Source organism: Lagopus leucura, unplaced genomic scaffold (genome assembly GCF_019238085.1).
Source record: "Lagopus leucura isolate 7727_CA_CO unplaced genomic scaffold, USGS_WTPT01 Super-Scaffold_100008, whole genome shotgun sequence".
Taxonomy (NCBI): Eukaryota; Metazoa; Chordata; class Aves; order Galliformes; family Phasianidae; genus Lagopus; species Lagopus leucura.
Window position 1 is genome coordinate 23,730,259 of NW_024962265.1, and position 18,051 is coordinate 23,748,309.

At 42.4% G+C, this 18,051-nt stretch overlaps 1 protein-coding gene across 1 annotated transcript; it reads right to left on the minus strand.

Moving 5' to 3' along the window:
- Positions 1-492: 492 nt before the first annotated feature.
- CAV1 (caveolin 1) lies at positions 493-17,698 on the minus strand. Its single transcript, XM_042872547.1, has 3 exons — positions 17,576-17,698; positions 16,812-16,976; positions 493-2,854 (listed from the first exon to the last, which is right to left on the minus strand). The coding sequence occupies exons 1-3, from the start codon at positions 17,603-17,605 to the stop codon at positions 2,513-2,515; spliced, it is 537 nt and encodes a 178-aa protein (XP_042728481.1). The 5' UTR covers positions 17,606-17,698; the 3' UTR covers positions 493-2,512.
- Between the last annotated feature and the right edge of the window lie 353 nt (positions 17,699-18,051).

Here is an 18,051-nt window from a genome sequence, read left to right on the forward strand (position 1 = left end):
CTGAAAACTATTAGAGTCTATTTGAATGATCTGCACCAAACTACTGAATGACCAAAGTAAAAAAAAAAAAAAAAGATAAGCATCTAATTGTATTAGATACATTTCTATTTATTGGATCTTAAAATTTTCTACATGTAAACTTCACTACTGGGATTTGACATGTGGGCAAACTGAGGAACAAGAAAGTAAAGGAATTTGCTAAGTATTTAAGTACACGTAGGTTCCCTATTCAGTGCTGTACGTACTTGCCTTCCTGCCTACTTCTTTAACAGCATAAAATATTTACCTGGGAGAAAAACCATAATCTTCTGCTGGGAAGAGTCTTTCTAATCCAGATTTTGAAACACAAATCAAGAATGCTTTGCATGCTGTTTCTCAACAAATAAATGACATTGCTTTTTGTTTCTTTATTAAGATATATTGGTTTTTTTCTTCCTCGTAACATGGGATTTGTTCACGTGACTTTCAAGGATAAAGAAGTCAGACAGGAGCTACCATTAAGCATTGTTTTATTGTATTATTTAATGTACATGCAGAATTAAAAAAGTGTCAGTTATATCTGTAAGCATATAACTACAATGTAACTGTCTCGGGTCAGCAATGTATTGGATTAGGGACTAATAAATCTAAGTGAACAGACATCTTTCAGGATATACAGTTTATATGGTAAATCAAAAAAGTTTTCTTCAGAATGATCTTCCACATAAAAAGATAAAATATATCTTGTTTAAAATCTTACTTGGTTTCAATACTGAAAAAAAAATCTGTAATTGTACACTCTCCATTATGTACATAGAAAAACATAAAACTATATCCATACCAGTGTCTGTTTTAAATGCAAACAATAGTAGTTAATAGCTTTGTAACATTTTGTGCACATTTCCCCCTCTTCCCTCCCTCTCTCCCTACCTCCCTCCCTCCTTCCCTCCCTCCCTCCCACCCCCATTAAAAAAATGCAGCATTTCCTAAAGTTTTCAATGCTTTGGCAGAAATGCAACTGCAGGCACTCCCGTGTTAGGTAAAGCAATATGTGAAATATCAGCGCTAGATAAGAAAGCTGCAGGTGTACCAGACAGCTCCACGCTCAATCCCAAGAGCCAAGGCCTGCCCTCTTGGAGGTCAAGGACAGTAGATGCCAACCGGAGCAGGCTCAGGCCCCAGGCTGGTTACAAGAAAGCTGATCAGCCTCACAGCTCTTTTTACAAAAGCTTCACACAAACCACATGAGGATACGGGCCATATCTCTCAACACAGTGCTATCACGAGGGCAAAAAGCTTCTGCAGCTCACAGCATCAGAATGTGTGGCAAGGGCTTTGCCTTGTAAGCCTTGCATCTTGCTGCATAGGCTAGCTTGACGCAACACCCTCCATTTAAGACTTTCTGATGTTGCAGCACAGCTAAAACCAGACTAACCCAAATGTGAAGTTTCTAAACCATCTCTCCTGATGGATTAGTTTAGACGCAGCAAAGCGTCTTCTGAAAATAGTGTGTGTTAGTGGCATGCTGACTTCTGCTGATAGGAAAGTTTTTTAAAGCTCATAGGAAAGTTTCCCTCAGAGGCAGCCCCTCCTTGGCATTTTGTGGCTTGTGTTTGGCACACCTTCATGTTTCTTGTAACTCAGGGTTATCTCTGGCACAGTTTTATATTGAATACTCTGGAAAAAAAATGAAGCCTACGAGATAAGCACCTAAACACTAACTAAAGGATGTGTCGTAAGTCACAGTCGGGAAAACATTTCCGTAATGACCAGTTTTAGTTTACAACTTCACTTTCCTTCCACAATTTAGTGAAGGCTGAGAAACAACTGGCTGCAAACTTCCGAGAAAGAATGAGATACAAAGGCACTAGAAGCCTTTTCATGGATGTGCAAAGCTTTCACATGTCAGTGTCTCCAACCTGATGAAGTGTTAGTTTTTCAGGACATGCATTAATTAAGTAAATTGTTTACTTAACCAATGTATTCCTAATACACCATACCTGACCATGACTGCAAATCGCTGTAGTCAACTGACTATACAATAGAAAAAGAACATTCTGCTAAAACCTGCCAGCTTGTCATGTTTATTCTGCTGCAGCAGCTCTGTACTCTTTGGCCACAATAAAATGAATGGCATTACAGTGTTGGAAAGCATTTTTGTCATTCTTTGGTAACTCTGTGGATTTATCTTACAAGGAATGAACAGTGAGATAAAAAGGCATCCAACATTTCAGTCTCTGAATTATACAGCCAGCAAAATGATATGCAGCTGTCATAGAAGAATAGCCATTTAAGGTTAGTTTGAAATGCAGACTGAAAAGAGAGGAAGAAAAACAACACAATAAGCAAGAAGTCCAGTAAGAATACATTGTAAAAAAGGAAATTGAGCAAGAAGTGATTTTTTGTTTTGGGCCAGCATATCCACCAGTTGCTGTATGTTGCTTTGGGAAATGTTAAACTGGCACCAAAACACCCCAAACAACACAAAACTCCCACCCTCTCTCCAGGCTGATGGTGCTTTTCGAAATGTCCCTCAAATCTCTTTCCGTACTGTGGCTCGGATGCTGCTGAACACCTTGCCCATAGCCTCAAACAGTGGGTCGCAGAATGTGTGGATGCAGATAGAGTAGACACGGCTAATGCACTGGATCTCAATCAGGTAGCTCCTGATGCATGGCACCACAGCCCAGATGTGCAGGAATGACAAGATAGCAAAGTAGATGCCCCAGATGAGTGCCATGGGAATGCCAAAGATTGCTGACAGTAAGCGATAAAACCAGTATTTTGTTACAGTGAAAGTGGTAAAACTGGCCTTCCAAATCCCATCAAAACTGTGTGTTCCTTCTGGCTCAGCAATCACATCTTCAAAATCAATCTGCAGCAAAGAACACAAAAATCAGGTCAGTCAGACATCCTCATCGAAGCGTGGAGTCCAGGAAGCCCCTGCCTCAAAAGCAATGATTGCCTGCAACAAATATTGAAGCTCCTTAGATCCCAACATGAGTTAACCCATTTTAAAATATCATCTAAGCCATGAGTAAGTCTTGTCTTTTTTTTTCCTACTGATTATAAGTAAGCCTTAAAAACTAGCTCAAAACTAGACATCTAACTTTTAGACAGAGAAGAACCATCCAAGAAACTGAATATTTTGTCCTTCTCTCCTGCGGCCTTAAGGGTGAGGAACACCCCTTAAGTGCGCTGAAGAGATGAACAAGGTGATAAAATCATTACTTTCACTTACATTACTTACATTTCCTTTGTCTAACTTAACCATCTCACATCTTTCTAAATGGAACAAATGCAGTCACTGCTTTGACATTTAACACATCAATAAAACGTGTTTTATTTGTCTGAATTTTTCCACCTTCCCTTATATAGTATTGCTGAATTTTGACAGTGAACAAGCGTTTAGGACATCTAAATATACTTTGAAATAGGCATAGGTAGCTGTTGATTGGCTGAAAAACAAAGTGCTGGATTTAGATCTGCCTAAGATGAACTTCTCTTTATTGTAAAAGAGTGAGGGAGCCTGCAATTTTATTAAATGTAAGAAGGCTCTTCACATTAGAGCCATTTTGTTCTAACCTGCTCTGTTTATGTGATAACACTGTTAGTGAAAGACACAGTCAGGATTACATATTAATATTTAGAAGGAACACACTCTTCCACATATTTCATAGTTTTGAATATTATTCATAAACCATTCACAAAGTCAGCTAAGGAAGCAGTACATTCCAGCATGCATATTTTACCACTCTCTGTTGAAATATTAAGCTTTTCAGGAAGCCTAATTGTCATAACATTTCTATTAGAAAATTAACAGAATTACGATTATAGTTCGGCTCCATGTCACACAAACGTGTTTGATATAACCCACAATACAGGATATTTAATTTAGGCAGCACAACAAATTGCATAGGTGGTGCATAGAACAGGAAAAAGAACACCATCAAATTATACCTCTCTTAAGAAATGAAATGATTGTTTAACTTTGATGAAAGAAAAAAAGAAAATACATTCCTGGGTCTGAATCCCAGTGTCCAATGATACTGCTGCCATAAGTGAGGATTTACAGAAGCAGATTAAGTATGATATGGACCAGAGGTCTCAGAAACTCAGGCAATAGTACCTTAGCATGTTGGAAGGACATGAATATAAATACACTCAGTGTATCACGTATGCTGTAGGAAAAGGCTCAAAATAAGTTCTATTAAAATACAGACTGAAAAAAAAACCCACCACCTCCCTTTCTCTCATTGAATCTTCAATTGAGTTCAATTGAGTCCTTCAATTTGGAGCTGTTGGAGAGGATCCAGAGGAGTGCTACAAGGATGATCAGGGGGCTGGAGCACCTCCCCTACAAAGACAGGCTGAGAGAGCTGGGCTTGTTCAGCATGGAGAAAAGAAGGCTGTGGGGTGACCTCATTGCAGCCTTTGCAACCATTGCAACACTGCAACCAATACTTAAGGGGAGCCTATAAACAGGAGGGGAATCAACTCTTTACAAGGGTAAATGATGGCAGGACAAAGAGAAATGTTCTTAAGTTGAGGGAGGGAAGATTTAGGTTGGATATCAAGGAAAAGCTCTTTACCAAGAGAGTGGTGAGGTTGGAACAGACTGCCTGAGAGGTTATGGATGCTCCATTCCCAAAGGTGTTCAAGGTCAGGTTGGATGCGGCCCTGCGCAGCCTGGTCTAATATTAAATGGGGAGGTCGGTGGTCCTACTTGTGGCAGGGGGGATCCTTGAAGTCCCTTCCAACCCAAGACATTTCTGAATCAGCTGTGATGTCAAACATCATAAATGCCTGATGTCATGCAGGTTTAACTCAATGGGCCTCTATGTCACTATGTCTGCTCTGGCCAGTGCATCTCTCCAGGCATCAGATAAAGTAAACTATAAACCTTCTGTTCTTTATCTGCTGCTTTATCTTAACAAGGCTTTAGTGATTTGAAAGTGATACGTGATTCTTCTGGATGGGAATTCATCATCAACATCGCACTTAAAGTTGGCATTCGGTTTGAAATTCTATCTCTACAGAAATCAAGATTAGGATCTGCGCTGGCTGAGTACCCAACAAACACACCACAGCTCCGTGTGCTTCTCTGCAAAGGCATTCAGAGATTAAAGTCTATCTGGAATTTCTGAAACTGAACACAGTAATCTTAAAGTAATAGCTACAAAAAGGGAAATGGAAACAGAAATGAAATGACAATTCTCTCCTGCAGTCCTTCTACACGCACAAAATAGTTTGCACTTCCGTACGTCACATGTGTGACCTTTTGGTACAGATCTTGGAAAATACTTCCACAGAAATTGGTGCAGAAAAAAAGCATATATAACACCACATCTACTGCTGAATGAAGATGGGAAATTTGAAATTATTTGGGCTCTGGAATTTCAGTGTGGGCAACTCTGAAGCTCTGGTAGAAATGACTGTGATTCTTGGAAGTGCTTTACAGACAATATGTTCTATATTTTCATTGTGACTTGATTATATATAGAAGTTCACAGCTGGGGACTGAATAACTGACACAATATTAGCTTTATTAAGTACATTGGCCATAAAATACTTACATGAATTGGTCCTTAGAGGTTAGCTGCCATTCATAGCAAGAAACCTTCCAGAATGTACAGTGGTTTCGTGTATTAAATGAAACAATCAGATTTCCTTGTATCAATTACTGGAATTTAGGGTTGCATTACAACAAAAATTTGAAGAAAAGGTTGTAGATATGTATAGAGTCAAGTTGATATTATCTCCTGGTGATGGTTTCCAATTGTCTTAAGTCAATTCTCAAGAACAAAAAGTTTGCACGAAGTGCATATTATTCACTGAAACCAATCTTATTAACTGAGTGCACGTGCTGGAAGTGTATGCTTGATTTTATTTATATTTTGAAATACACCAGCAAGCATGTTACAGTATCTTGTTTCTGCAGCTATTCAAAAGCTTTGTAGCCCATATCATACAGTTGCTCATTTTCAAGGCAAAAGGGCTCTTGGCTTATCACCATTAGCCTTGAAACTAGATAACAATATGCAGATGATGACAAAAAAGGAAGATGACTTCAGCATAGAAAGTAGACTCTCAGAAAATGATACTACATGAAGACTTCGTTTTTTCTCAAAGGTTTCACATAGCCCTCATATTCCAAAACTTCATGTAGTTTATTGTGTGCATCCCACCAGATGATGCTGTGATAACTGGCAGAGACAGTTTGTGCACATAACTATCAAACGGCAGTTCAGTGCATCAAGGACTACTCAGGGTTCTACCTAAAGTCTTTTTTATTTAGCTCAGTTACTACAGAGACTATCCTGCATATTTTCAGCTAGCTGATAACGTAAATGTTAAATTACCAGGAAAGCAGCTTTGCATGAAGCTTTTTTATGGTTATGTGCTCAGCTAAATGGGACCTATTTTTATCTGCAAAGCATATTTTTAACACGTAAAAAGAAACCATAAGTTAATGTAAATCTCCTAGAACATTGCAAATGAATACTAAGACTGCTTGTAATTTGATTCCTTTTAAATAATTAATTGCAGTGAATACTGAGAAATGGAAGCTGGAAAACTCAACAGTTTTCAGATCACATAGTAAATTTTCTATGATAGTGATTCTCAAAAGCAGATGGTTTTAGTCTGCTGTGTACCTCAAGATATTCAGAGAGTTAATCCTGGGGAGCCAACAAAAGAATCAGATCACAACACATTTCCAGATGGACTGCACTGTCCTCATTCCAGGAGTTGAAGCTAATATTAGAACATTCATGATATATCCTTGGCCAGGGTTTCTGAACTCAAGTCAGACACAGTTGTCCTAAAAGTACTTGGGAATCAATCTGTCTGTTAGACGCTAATAACAGTGCATTCATGCCACCAACAGTCATCAAGAGTTGGTGGAGCACGTTCTCAGAGTAATTTTAACATTCCTACCAATGCATATAGATGGTGCTGTAAGAGCTATACCCAATGTGTCACTACTGCACGTGTTCCATTTTGTTATTCCTCAAGATCCGTGTTCCCAGTGCTCCACTTTGAATAAGGGAGATATCAAACTGAACCGAAGAGTGAAAAGACAGAAAGGCAGCCTGGCAGCTCTAAAAAAACTCTCAGATAAACACTGAGTTAAAGTGAATCTGTTGTCTGCCTACAGGCCACGATAATTTTATTGTGAATTATTGAAATTACATGTATGTCAAGAGTCCAGCTACAAAGGAAATGCAATACTGTCCAAAATTAGGCTTACTCTGAACAGAGCCTAAATCAAGGCAGGCAGTGAGTTGAGGTAAGCTGGGTTCTTCCACATCTCAGCTGCTAACAGATCACATATGAATTCCTGGCTGGGAATGGTTCCAATTGTTTCACCATTCGGGCAGTATAGATAACTCCTGCACTGCAGGAACTCGGACATCACCCAGATTCTTCCTGCATTGAGCCACTCCCATGAAAGATCCTGTTTTTATCTCATAGAGATCCGTCCTCTGCAAGTAACATAAAGAATAGGTAGAGATGCGCTTTGCCTTGCTAATGGTTATAATTCATTCAGTTACACCATCCTCAGCCTCTTCTACCATTCTCCTTTGTAGTCCAGTCCAGCAGCACTCAGCAATGCTAAGTGTCATCAGGCTGATAATGAGAGTCCAAATGAACTAAGTAAAGTAAAAATAGGAGTGATAGGAGAAAGAGAGGTGGCCAGAAATGGGATTGCAGGGAAGAAAGACACTTTGCAGCTCTCCACTGATTTCTGGAAATGGACCTAACTGGCTCGCAAGGATAAGATACGTTCATTTAGGGTGTTTTCACAACTCCACTTTTATCAAAGCATCAAGTACATGTAAACCTGTGATGGATTCTGTTTCATTTACATAAAGACATACTTAAGTTAGCCATAGGTCCTGCTCTGAAGTTTACATACTCAGTGTAGAGTTTGATCCTTTGGAGCTGTCAGGGTGTACTCTAAAATAATTGCGACTTATTTGCTAGGCTAATGAAAATACAGGCACATTCACTTGTGACAAGGACAGAAGCAAAGGAAATTTGTTGCAACCCTTTATGGAATACTAATAATTCACAACAGCTGCCCACTTCATCCAGAGCTATTAAACGCTATTAACTTCTGTTCCATGCCTACAATACACTTCCTGACTTCAGCTATTCTTTGTTTCCTACTATTCAGATTGGTAAAGCTAGTTTTCACATTGCTTGAAGCTTTTGTCTGATTCTGCTGTGAGAATTATTGTAGCTTCTTTTGCTCTACGTGTGTTTATTAAACTTCTGTCAGGAAATTAAGGAATCTCCTTTGATTCTTAAAGAGACTTATTTACAACAAAGGGAAATGGTATGGAAAAGTTTCCTTGTTTTCAAAGCCTGTTTAAAGCAAATACCTATTAATTAAAGAAACTTAACATTGTGAATTTATTATTTTTCTAAGAAACACAACAACCAACCAACCTAAAAAACCAACCACCAACCAGTCAACAAAATCCCAACAGCTGAGTCAAGATTATGTGCCTTATACAGGAAAATAGTTATTATGTATGAAAACAGCTGACCTTGTCACGTTGGTTCCTATGAATCAAATCTGGCAGGCTCTAAAGGTATGTCAAACTTCATCCTCAAACTGCCTACATAAAGATTATGCTTCTTCTTAAAATCTGTGCTTTGAGGTATCAATTCCATTGAAAATTTACTGTGCTGAGTCTATCAGAAGTATATACGCGTATATTAAGGCCATCAGTATTTTATGGAGGCTTTGGCCTAGGCCACATTTCTGTGAGTGTAACTGCAATGACTCAAACTGCTGTGTACAGTGTCTGTGTTCTGCAGCTGCCTCCTACCACACAGCCTGCAGAGACAGACACCACTGGGGAGGAACTCAACCAGGAGCTCAGCACGTCAGTGTTTCTGAGTGCTATCAATCCCTTTTGGAGTCAGTGAAAAGACACCAGGGTCCTTATTGCATCTCTTCTGATTAATCACTGATATCTCCAATTGAGCAAACCACTTAAATGTATACACAACCTGAAAAATGGCAACTGTCTCACTGATGTCAATATGTCTAAATGTGCCAGACAAGGGCTACAGCCAAGCCAGACTGAAAGTTGGGTCTTTGATGAATAATTTACATACATGTATCACTTGTTTATACCTTAAAAAAGTTCACCTTTTCAGCAGCATCCATCTGGCAAACATTTATCTGCATTGTGTAAAGAAGCTGGTACCTTGTGCCTGATAACATACAGCTTGATAACATTTTACTAGGTGCTGTCAGGTGTGTCATAAAAAATACTTTAGATTGCAGAAGGGTGACCGCACAACACGAGCATCCAGATGTATCCAGAAATGAGCCAGGTTCCATCTGACCATCATTAGGTGTTCAAACTGACCAATGAGATTTCATTACATTTCCTTTCTCCCTGTGTCTACTTCCCATCACACTGAAAGAACTGAGTGTTCTGCCCGTGGATCTCTTGATGGAGGGAGTGCAACTTTCCTGAATACTACAAAGAATGCTGAAAAAGCAAACCATGTTTTAACAAACAACGACACTCATGTTGGGAAACAGAATTGAAGGACTACACTCTTCTGGCTAGAAAAGAAAACCATGTCCTGTCAGGAATTACCACTACTGCACAAATATTCAGATGGACTGTGAGCAATTTACTGTAATGCCATGACTTAGAAAAGAGCCATGACTGCAAGATCACAATTTCATAACCTGAAAATCAATGAAAACAGCCAAAATTTGGTAATAATTACTAAGAGAACAAGCTCTAACCGTGCTGAATTACTGATTACATTCCAGGAAAGTCCTTGCGATGGGCTCTGTCTTAGCAGACAGGCTCATCTAAATTTGTGGCAGTATTTATGGGAAAAAAGTTGCTGTGGCAGTGGGTCAGCACTGAGGCAAGGAGGCATCCTCCAGAGACCTCACTTGTCTGTGCTTCTTATTAGCAGAAGGAAAGAATAGCAGCTTTAGGGAGACATCTGCATTCTGCTGAAACACAGTTAAGCTTCCTGTGCAGGTGGGGATATCACATCAGTCAGCTCCATGGAAAATATTTTGGTGCTGTCAGTGAGCAGTCAGAAAACGTAGTGGCTGTTTTCATCCCTGGAAACTGAGCTGCTGGGAGGTGGTTGCAACTTTCCCCAAACAGAACTCTTACAAAGCTTTCTTCATTTTATTATTCATTTCACGTTCCACAGTTTCACCTCATTTGATATTTTTACCTTAGTAAAGAACTCTGGTATGTCTCTGTGTATGTGCATGTTCACATGTTTCTCCATGTCTGTACGTGTAAGGATGCACACACATCAATATGAACAGGGAGGTGGAATTTGGATGATACTAAAAATAATGAGAGCTCTTTTATTGATTTGGAATTAACCAGGATTCAGAAACATCAATAAAAGTACAGGTATTCTCTAAACAAATTTTTAGATGATTATGTTGCTTCGCGTTGGTAGTTTCACAGACTTGTATGTAAATTATTCATCAAAGACCCAACTTTCAGTCTGGCTTGGCTGTAGCCCTTGTCTGGCACATTTAGACTTAAGGCTAATAATACTGGCTTAAGTGTTTTTAGAGCATGCTCTAGCTTCAGTACTCCTATGGACACTAATGGAAAATGGAACTACAGTGATCTCGGACTTCTTAGTAGCACATGAAGAGAGATGGCCACCTTCATTAGGGTGCTTAGATCTAGAACTGAACTTTTTTTTTCTCTCATTTTTAAGTAAGTTAATTGGAGAAGACTGTTAATTATGAATACTACCCACATATGCATTCCTGTTAATTGCTGCAATTATTTTAGCACATCTGTGTGACCTGTTCACTTCCCTCATTTCTGTCTGGATTGCTTACTGTTGACAGCGAGCATGCAGTGTGCCCAGCTAACACTCTGTTACTGTCAAATGCCTCTGCATTTCTGCTGTTAGAACATTGTCCTTGTACTGGAAGATCTTAAGTTACTGACCCTTAAATATGAGGCAATTATTTCTTTAATATTTCATAAAGATCAAGATTTTGTTGGTCTACAGTTATAGTCTTATAATAAACTGCACTGGAAAAGAGATAAATGAAATCAGGTTTCCTAAAATGACAAGAGATTTTGAGACTGAAGTCTACAGAAGATATTAACCTGATCTTGAGAGAGATGTGAATATGTTTTTATAGTATTTGTTTGAGTTCTGAGAAGGTGTTTTAGAGCTTACAGAGGAAGTGTTGCAACCCTTGGTTTCCTTGGCTTCTTGGAAACTCTGACTTACATTCAGCACAGCAGGATTTTGGACAGGGAATGTGATGCTTTCACCTTTAGCTGCAGCAGTATCATCTTCTCACTTCTTATTCGAGAAGCTGAATTTAACAGTTCCCATTTATTTGAAGTGGAAGTACATGGCTCAGATAAGTAGAATACAGACATGTCTCATTGAACAGCTCCACTAGCATCAATAGCATAACTCCTTGATTATCATGAATAAAACAGGGTGTGAACTTCATCAGCTAATGTATTCTCTACAGTGGGCATAGTGGTAATGAGACTGTCCTTCTAAATACTAAACCAATGACATAATTTTGATAAGAATAATACTGCATAAAATTGCTAGTTTTGAAAATATTAAAAAACATTCTCGTAAGAAACTACTTAGAAAAAAAATAAAGATACTTACAGAGTTAACCCTGGCCCTCCAAGCAATCAAATAAATTTAATGGCATAACTTATCTTCAAAATAAGAAATCAAATCTCTAGCTCTGGACTTTTTTTTTTTTTTTTTTTTTTAAATTAAAGAACATCTGGAAAAGGCAAATGATAGTTCAAACAGCTCAAAAAGCCAGTTGCTGGTGTAGATTTCATCCCACTGCCTATTTGTTGCAAAGATATTTGAGGACAGTGGGAAAAATAAACTTTAGTTTAGAGCTATATTTCTCTTCTGCTTTCCAAACATCTCAAGTATTACTGATTCATACACATTCATTTATGGTTTTTTTTTCTCTCTGTTGCTTAAAATACACCAAACATCAGATTCTCACTGGAGATCTCATAGCAAAGCCACTTTATCACACACACTTTCCCTGTTCCCACTGGAGATACTTTTCTCAATATTAGATATTATTACTTTCTGCAATTGAGATGGTATTTTTATCCATATATTGGGTTAAAAATTCTAAAATGAATTCAGATTCTTCTTAAATTTTCTAACATATTATCTGAATTATGTTGCACTTAACAGAAAGAAAAAATATTTGTCTTCTCTGAATACAAGGTAGTGTGCAATAAATTCTAACGGAAGGAACACCCATGTTGAACAGCTGGCTCTTTCCTCATTGTCATCAAGTGAACATTTTCCTATGGAGTTATGAGTCATGTTCATCATGTTAAGAAGGCAGTGCATAAGGCTTTAATAATACTATAATCTTAAAGACAAACACTTTTGTTTGGGTTTTGTGACTTGATTAGAATGAATTCATAATATTAGGATATACAAAGACTCCACGTGTAACAATCTGGAAACTTCTAATTTCTGTGCAAGTAATCTGTTTCAGAATTCTCAGCCCTCAGTTCCCCCACTAACTGGTTTTTGTAACAGCTTGAGCTTTAATCTCTGAATCCTACATTAGCCTTGGAGGAAATAGTTGGAACAGAATTGTATCACGCAGATAGCGAAACACTGGAATAGTGCTGCATCTTAAAATCTGAAACCCACGGTTGGCCCTTGGTATGGTGCAAAGTTTAAGAATAATCTCCTTTGAATGCAGTTGCGACATGCTGAAACTGCATTTATCACCAAATGGAGAGAGACACACGCTGGGGGACCACTCATCCTACCCTGTGGCGAGGCCTGAACTATGTGACACCAATCTTCCTCCGAGAGCACTCAACCATCTGAAGGGCAGAAGCTCTGTTCTCCCACGCTGTCACACCAGTGACAGCCCTCAGTGCCTCGTCCTCTCAACCTCAGCAAAAACACTGGGACGGCATCCATCAGCACCCATTTTCCTTCCAGTAGGCTCCCAAGCCTGGAGGTGTGAGATGGGGCCTGGTTGGCTCTCTGAGTGCCGTGCTCAGCACTACAGCGTGTGACCACATCTGTGAAGGATTTAGTAAATAACATTGCAAATTGTTCTTTTTTTTTTAAGTTATTTTATTTTTTATTTATTGGAAATTGCCTTAAGCGTGGCTCAGGATGGCTGAGCAGCACTGTGCTCGCTAATGCCTACATCGTGGTGTTGTGGTATTTGTCAAGAGCTGACTAAAAATTCCAGACTCGGCCTTGCAGTGAGCAAAGCTGCCCTTAACTGCATTGGCTTTAAGTAAGAAGGCAGGAACACAAGTGTTTAAAACTTGGTACAAAAGTTCCACATTGCTACATCTGTAGCCATGTGCAGGATTATTTTTTTTTTCCAGAGAAAAGGTCGCTTACACAACAGCAGCAGATAGACACTATTTGTTAGAAACAAAATAATAATTACGTTCTGGATGGTACAGCAGTACCCTAGCACAACACTACAGGACTACAGGAAAGAATTGTAATCAGATGTGACCACATGTTCAATCCTTACTAGTCCAGAGGGAGTAGAGTTTGCTGGGTGATGTGCCTGGTCCATTCCTATCCTGAGCAAGGAGCGAGGAAGCACTGAGAAGCACAAGCCAGCCTCTCCAAGGGCTGCAGGAAAGCAGCTCCTATGTTTCCTCCTAACAAACTCTGCAGATTTGGCCACAGACACTTTGAAAAACTTTGAACTGCAAAGAGTTGGAAGGCTGGAAGTTCAGCCACAATCTGGAAAATGCAAATATTGCATTGGAAAACAGGAAGAGCAAAGACTGTGCAAGACCTGAAAGAGAACTTCAGTCAACTTCATGTGAGACCTAGGTCAATGGGGAGGCAATGATAAATGACAGGAAAAAAAAATAGTATTTCTGTTCTGCTAATTCCATCCCAACACACACAAACATAAGCTGTGGATTACAAATCTAGAGTGGAATCTGCCATATGAAATAGGTATAACTTTGAGGCAAATAACTGTATAATCATCAAAATTCCTCTCAGAGAACTCCCACATGCACAGAGGCTACTTCTTCCTTGCTAAATTCCTGTTTTGCTTTCTATATGACAGACAACTCCAGAAGCTGGTGCCTCAAGGAATGGGACCATGCTGCACATCGTTGGCATCCCAAAGTGATGCAGGAGGGCAGCCATATGAGGAAGAAACTCATTCCTTTCTGCTTCCTGCTGAAGGAATTAGAACAGGAAAGAAACTCTGGTGGTTTTACTAGATTGTGCTTCTTCCTGCACGGATCTGCCAACAGCTTTGACTGTGGACCTCAGCTTTCACACCACAAGGTCAGTAAAGCCTCGTTTGCATCCCTTTCTGAATACAGAGTCAGTTGCCTTCCCCACGTTTCTAGAAATCTGGCACAGCATTTAGTGTCCACTTGGTATTATTTATTTAATAAAAAAATATTTTTTATTAAAGGCTCTGGATCAGGTCTCTCCCTCTTGCCTGGATTGTTCCCCTGATGCTTCCTGCTCCATTTCATTTCCATGTCTTCTGTGGACAAAGCTGCAGATGCTCTGTGTTGCACTCCAAGGGAACGTGCATTGCTTCTTACAAGCAAGTGTTATTTTTAAAATGTGCTATGGGAAGTATTTGAATGCAGCCAACACTGAGGCCTTTTAGAGAGCTGCTTACAGAGCAGATTCCTCGTTCTCTGTCTAATCATTTCTATTTCATGGTTGACTGATTTGTCCCTAGTTTCCATGCTATTGTGACTCATAGTCAAGTGGCAAGAAATGCATTAAATTCTGGTTACAAAGCAGAAGGTTCTGAATCTAGAAAAAGGCAATGGCCCTACACAAAATTGAATTAAATCTGAGGCATGCTTCAGGCTTTAAAAGAAAACATGAACAATTTTTTCTGTCTTCCAGTACCCAAAGACTCCTGTCACTCAGGTACATTTTTTACACTCTCTAGGTTACATGATGGAAGAGGTCATGACTGGTGGTTGAGGCAGGAACTGATCTTTGTCTTCTCCTCAGTCAGAGTCTGCCCCCTAGGAACTGGATCTAGACTTCGCAGCTACTTCTAAGCTAAACCTGAAAGCAGTATCCAAACAAACTCAAAGTGTATCAAAATTCCTTCCTGTATTGGTAGGGTTGGGTCTAGTTACAAAATGCTTACATAAGCCAAAGTGATTCTTACTTGTCTTTGTGACAAGTAAATGCGAAAATGTTGCTTTGAGATGTCAACTTAAAAAAAAAAAAAAAAAAAAAAAAGCTGCTGTTTTTATAATACAAAATGAAAACTTTGTGGTCGACATTCATTTTGGTACATCACTGTGTCTTGATGTGCTTCTGTGCACTCATGCACAGTGCACATGTGCACACATGCTCATGCATACAAGACATGGCATTGCTATTCCAGCTGCTTGCTGGTTCTCAATGAACACATTTGATGGTCTGCAATTATCTTGGAGGGACATACTGAAAAGCTTGATTTTTCCATTTCTATAATTTCGATTCTTTAAATGTGTTTTGGATTATTGAATCTACTAAGCTAACTTTCTTAATCATTGCCCTTGGAAGAAGCAGAGAAAGCAGGACAGGCTCTGCATGCCACTTCTTTTATGTCCATTAGGAGTTTTTTCCACCAGCAGCCTGCCTCTTGTCCCAGCAGGATCTTTCTCTCCCAGGCTAAGTCTGGACACTCGAATTCCGACTTGCCTGGGGGCTGTGACTCATCCTTGGAAGGTCTGGTTGCTTTGGGGACTCCTTCTGTTGATGTACGCAATGAGCCATGAGGAAGCCTTGTTCTCCAGCTCCTACATTCCTGCTACCCAGCTGCTCCTCCATGGGTAGCAGATAAAAGAATTGTTCCCTCCTCCCTTACATCAAGCACTTTAATGGAAGTTTTGTACCACTAGGCAGTGCTACAGATGATTTTTTTCCCCTAAACAAATGGAAATTTCATCTCTTTTCTTTCTAGATCTTGGACAATGGCTCTCTAACAAAAGAGACAGCCCAAATTCCTATTCTTGGTACAGCAACGTGGCCAGTCATACTCAGCACCTCCAAGCTGTTTAGAAGTCAGTGGAATTTGAGATTACACAAGACCTCTCTGCACTGTCCGCACATGGCACAAATCATGCTCCTGACATACATTTAGAAACTGGATTCCAATCTTTTTACCCTCCAGAGACAATACAACATTTATCTTTTTTTAAGAACAAGTCTTCCTGCTCTGCAGTCCCAGTGCTCAGGGAGCTCATGCTGGGTGCTAAGCACCCCGGTGGCTTTCTCATCCACTACGACTGACTGGACAGCCCTTGGTTTGCTGGGTCCTGACAAGCTCAGGTGACAGTGTCCCTGGTTTTCACACTAACAACATAAAATTCTCCCGCTAAGAGAAAACTCAGCCCCATGATTTTTCCGACCAAAGTGAGTCCAAGCAAAAATCTCCGTCACTCCAGATTTGTCAGAACTGTCCAACTGAGAAGAAAAAGTCTAGAAAGAGGCACCGTGTCTGGTTTTGCCTAACTTCCTTTTCTTATTCCCCGAGAGAGGGAAAAACAGCACGGAAATGAACATAAACCGAACTAAACAAACGACGCCAAACCACCTCTGCAGACTCTGAGCAGAGGGAGACCCGTCCCGGGGCTCAGCCGGGCTGGAGCCGCCTGCTCAGGGTCCGCAGCCGCGGGCACACGGCTCGGGGCAGCGCAGCTCGGAGCCTCCCCTCTCGCTTCAACGCCGAAAAGAAATTGCGAGCTGCTCCCTCCCTCCCGCAACAGGTGGAGAGAAGCGGTCCTCCCGTCCCGGCCCCTCACCTTCACCACGTCGTCGTTGAGGTGCTTGGGGTCGCGGTTGACCAGGTCGATCTCCTTCGTGTGCACGTCGCGCACCGCCTTCTCGCTCAGCTCGTCTGCCATCATCTTGTTGTTGGGCTTGTAGATGTTGCCCTGCTCCCTGACAGGCGCCGCGTACAGAAAGCCCTGCGGGAGGGAGAGCGGCCGGAGGGCAGAGCCGGCGGGGAGGGAGGGAAGGAGGGAAGGAGGCAGGGCGGGCTGGGGGCGGCCCCGGTCCCGCGGGGAGCGCGGCGCGAAGCGGCAGGCGGCAGCCCGGGCTATTTAACGGCGGCGCGGGGCGCTCACCACACCCCGCGCCCGGCGCTACGCCCGCTCCCGCGGCCGCCGCCAGGCGTCCCCGCCGCGCCCCGCACGCCCCCAAGCGCCGCCCGGGCAGGGCACAGAGCGCTGCCGCCCGCCGTCCCCACGGTCCGCCCGGAGAGGCGGCTTTGCCTCGGCGACCTACGCCGGAGACGGTGCACAGGGACGCCCTCTCCGCGCCCCTCGCGTCTCGCCTTCGGTTTGCCGTCCTCCCCGCGTGGCCTCGCCCTGCAGCCCCGGCTTAGCTCGAAGCGGCCGAGCCGCCCGCGACCCCCCGCCCGCCCTCCGTCCTGTCCCGTCCCGTCACATCACGTCCCGTCCCGTTCTCCGCGATCCCGCTCCTTGTCCCGTCCCGTCCCGTCCCGCCGCGGAGCGCGGGTCGGGCGCCGGCAGCAGCCCGGCTGTGCCCGCACAAGCCGCCCTACCTCCGAGTCCACGTATTTGGTGCCGGACATGCTGCCCCGGCGCTGCCGCAGGTTGCTCTGCTCTATAACTCGGAGGAGCGGAGGAGGCAGGAGGATCCCGCTCGGCGGAGCGGCCAGCCAGGGGGAGGGAGGCGGCTGGCGGCCGGCCAGGGGCTGCTCCCCGCCTCGGGCCGGGGCTGATGACAAGCGGCGGAGCGGCCCGGCATCGCGCGGCTCGCCCGGGAGCGGCCCGCGGTGGGAGGGGAAAGCGGCCCGGCCCCGGAGACATGCGAACGGGCGGGCGGCCCCGGCTGCCTGGGCAGCGGCAGAGACAGCGACAGCGACAACGACAACGACAGCGACAGCAGCCACGGCGACAACGACCGGGGCCGCCCTGCCCTGCTCGGGCCGTACCGGGCAGCGGATCCTCTCCGCTGGGCTGCGGGGAGCGGCGGTGCCCGAATGTGGCAGAGCCCCGGGGGAAGGGACGGGAAAGG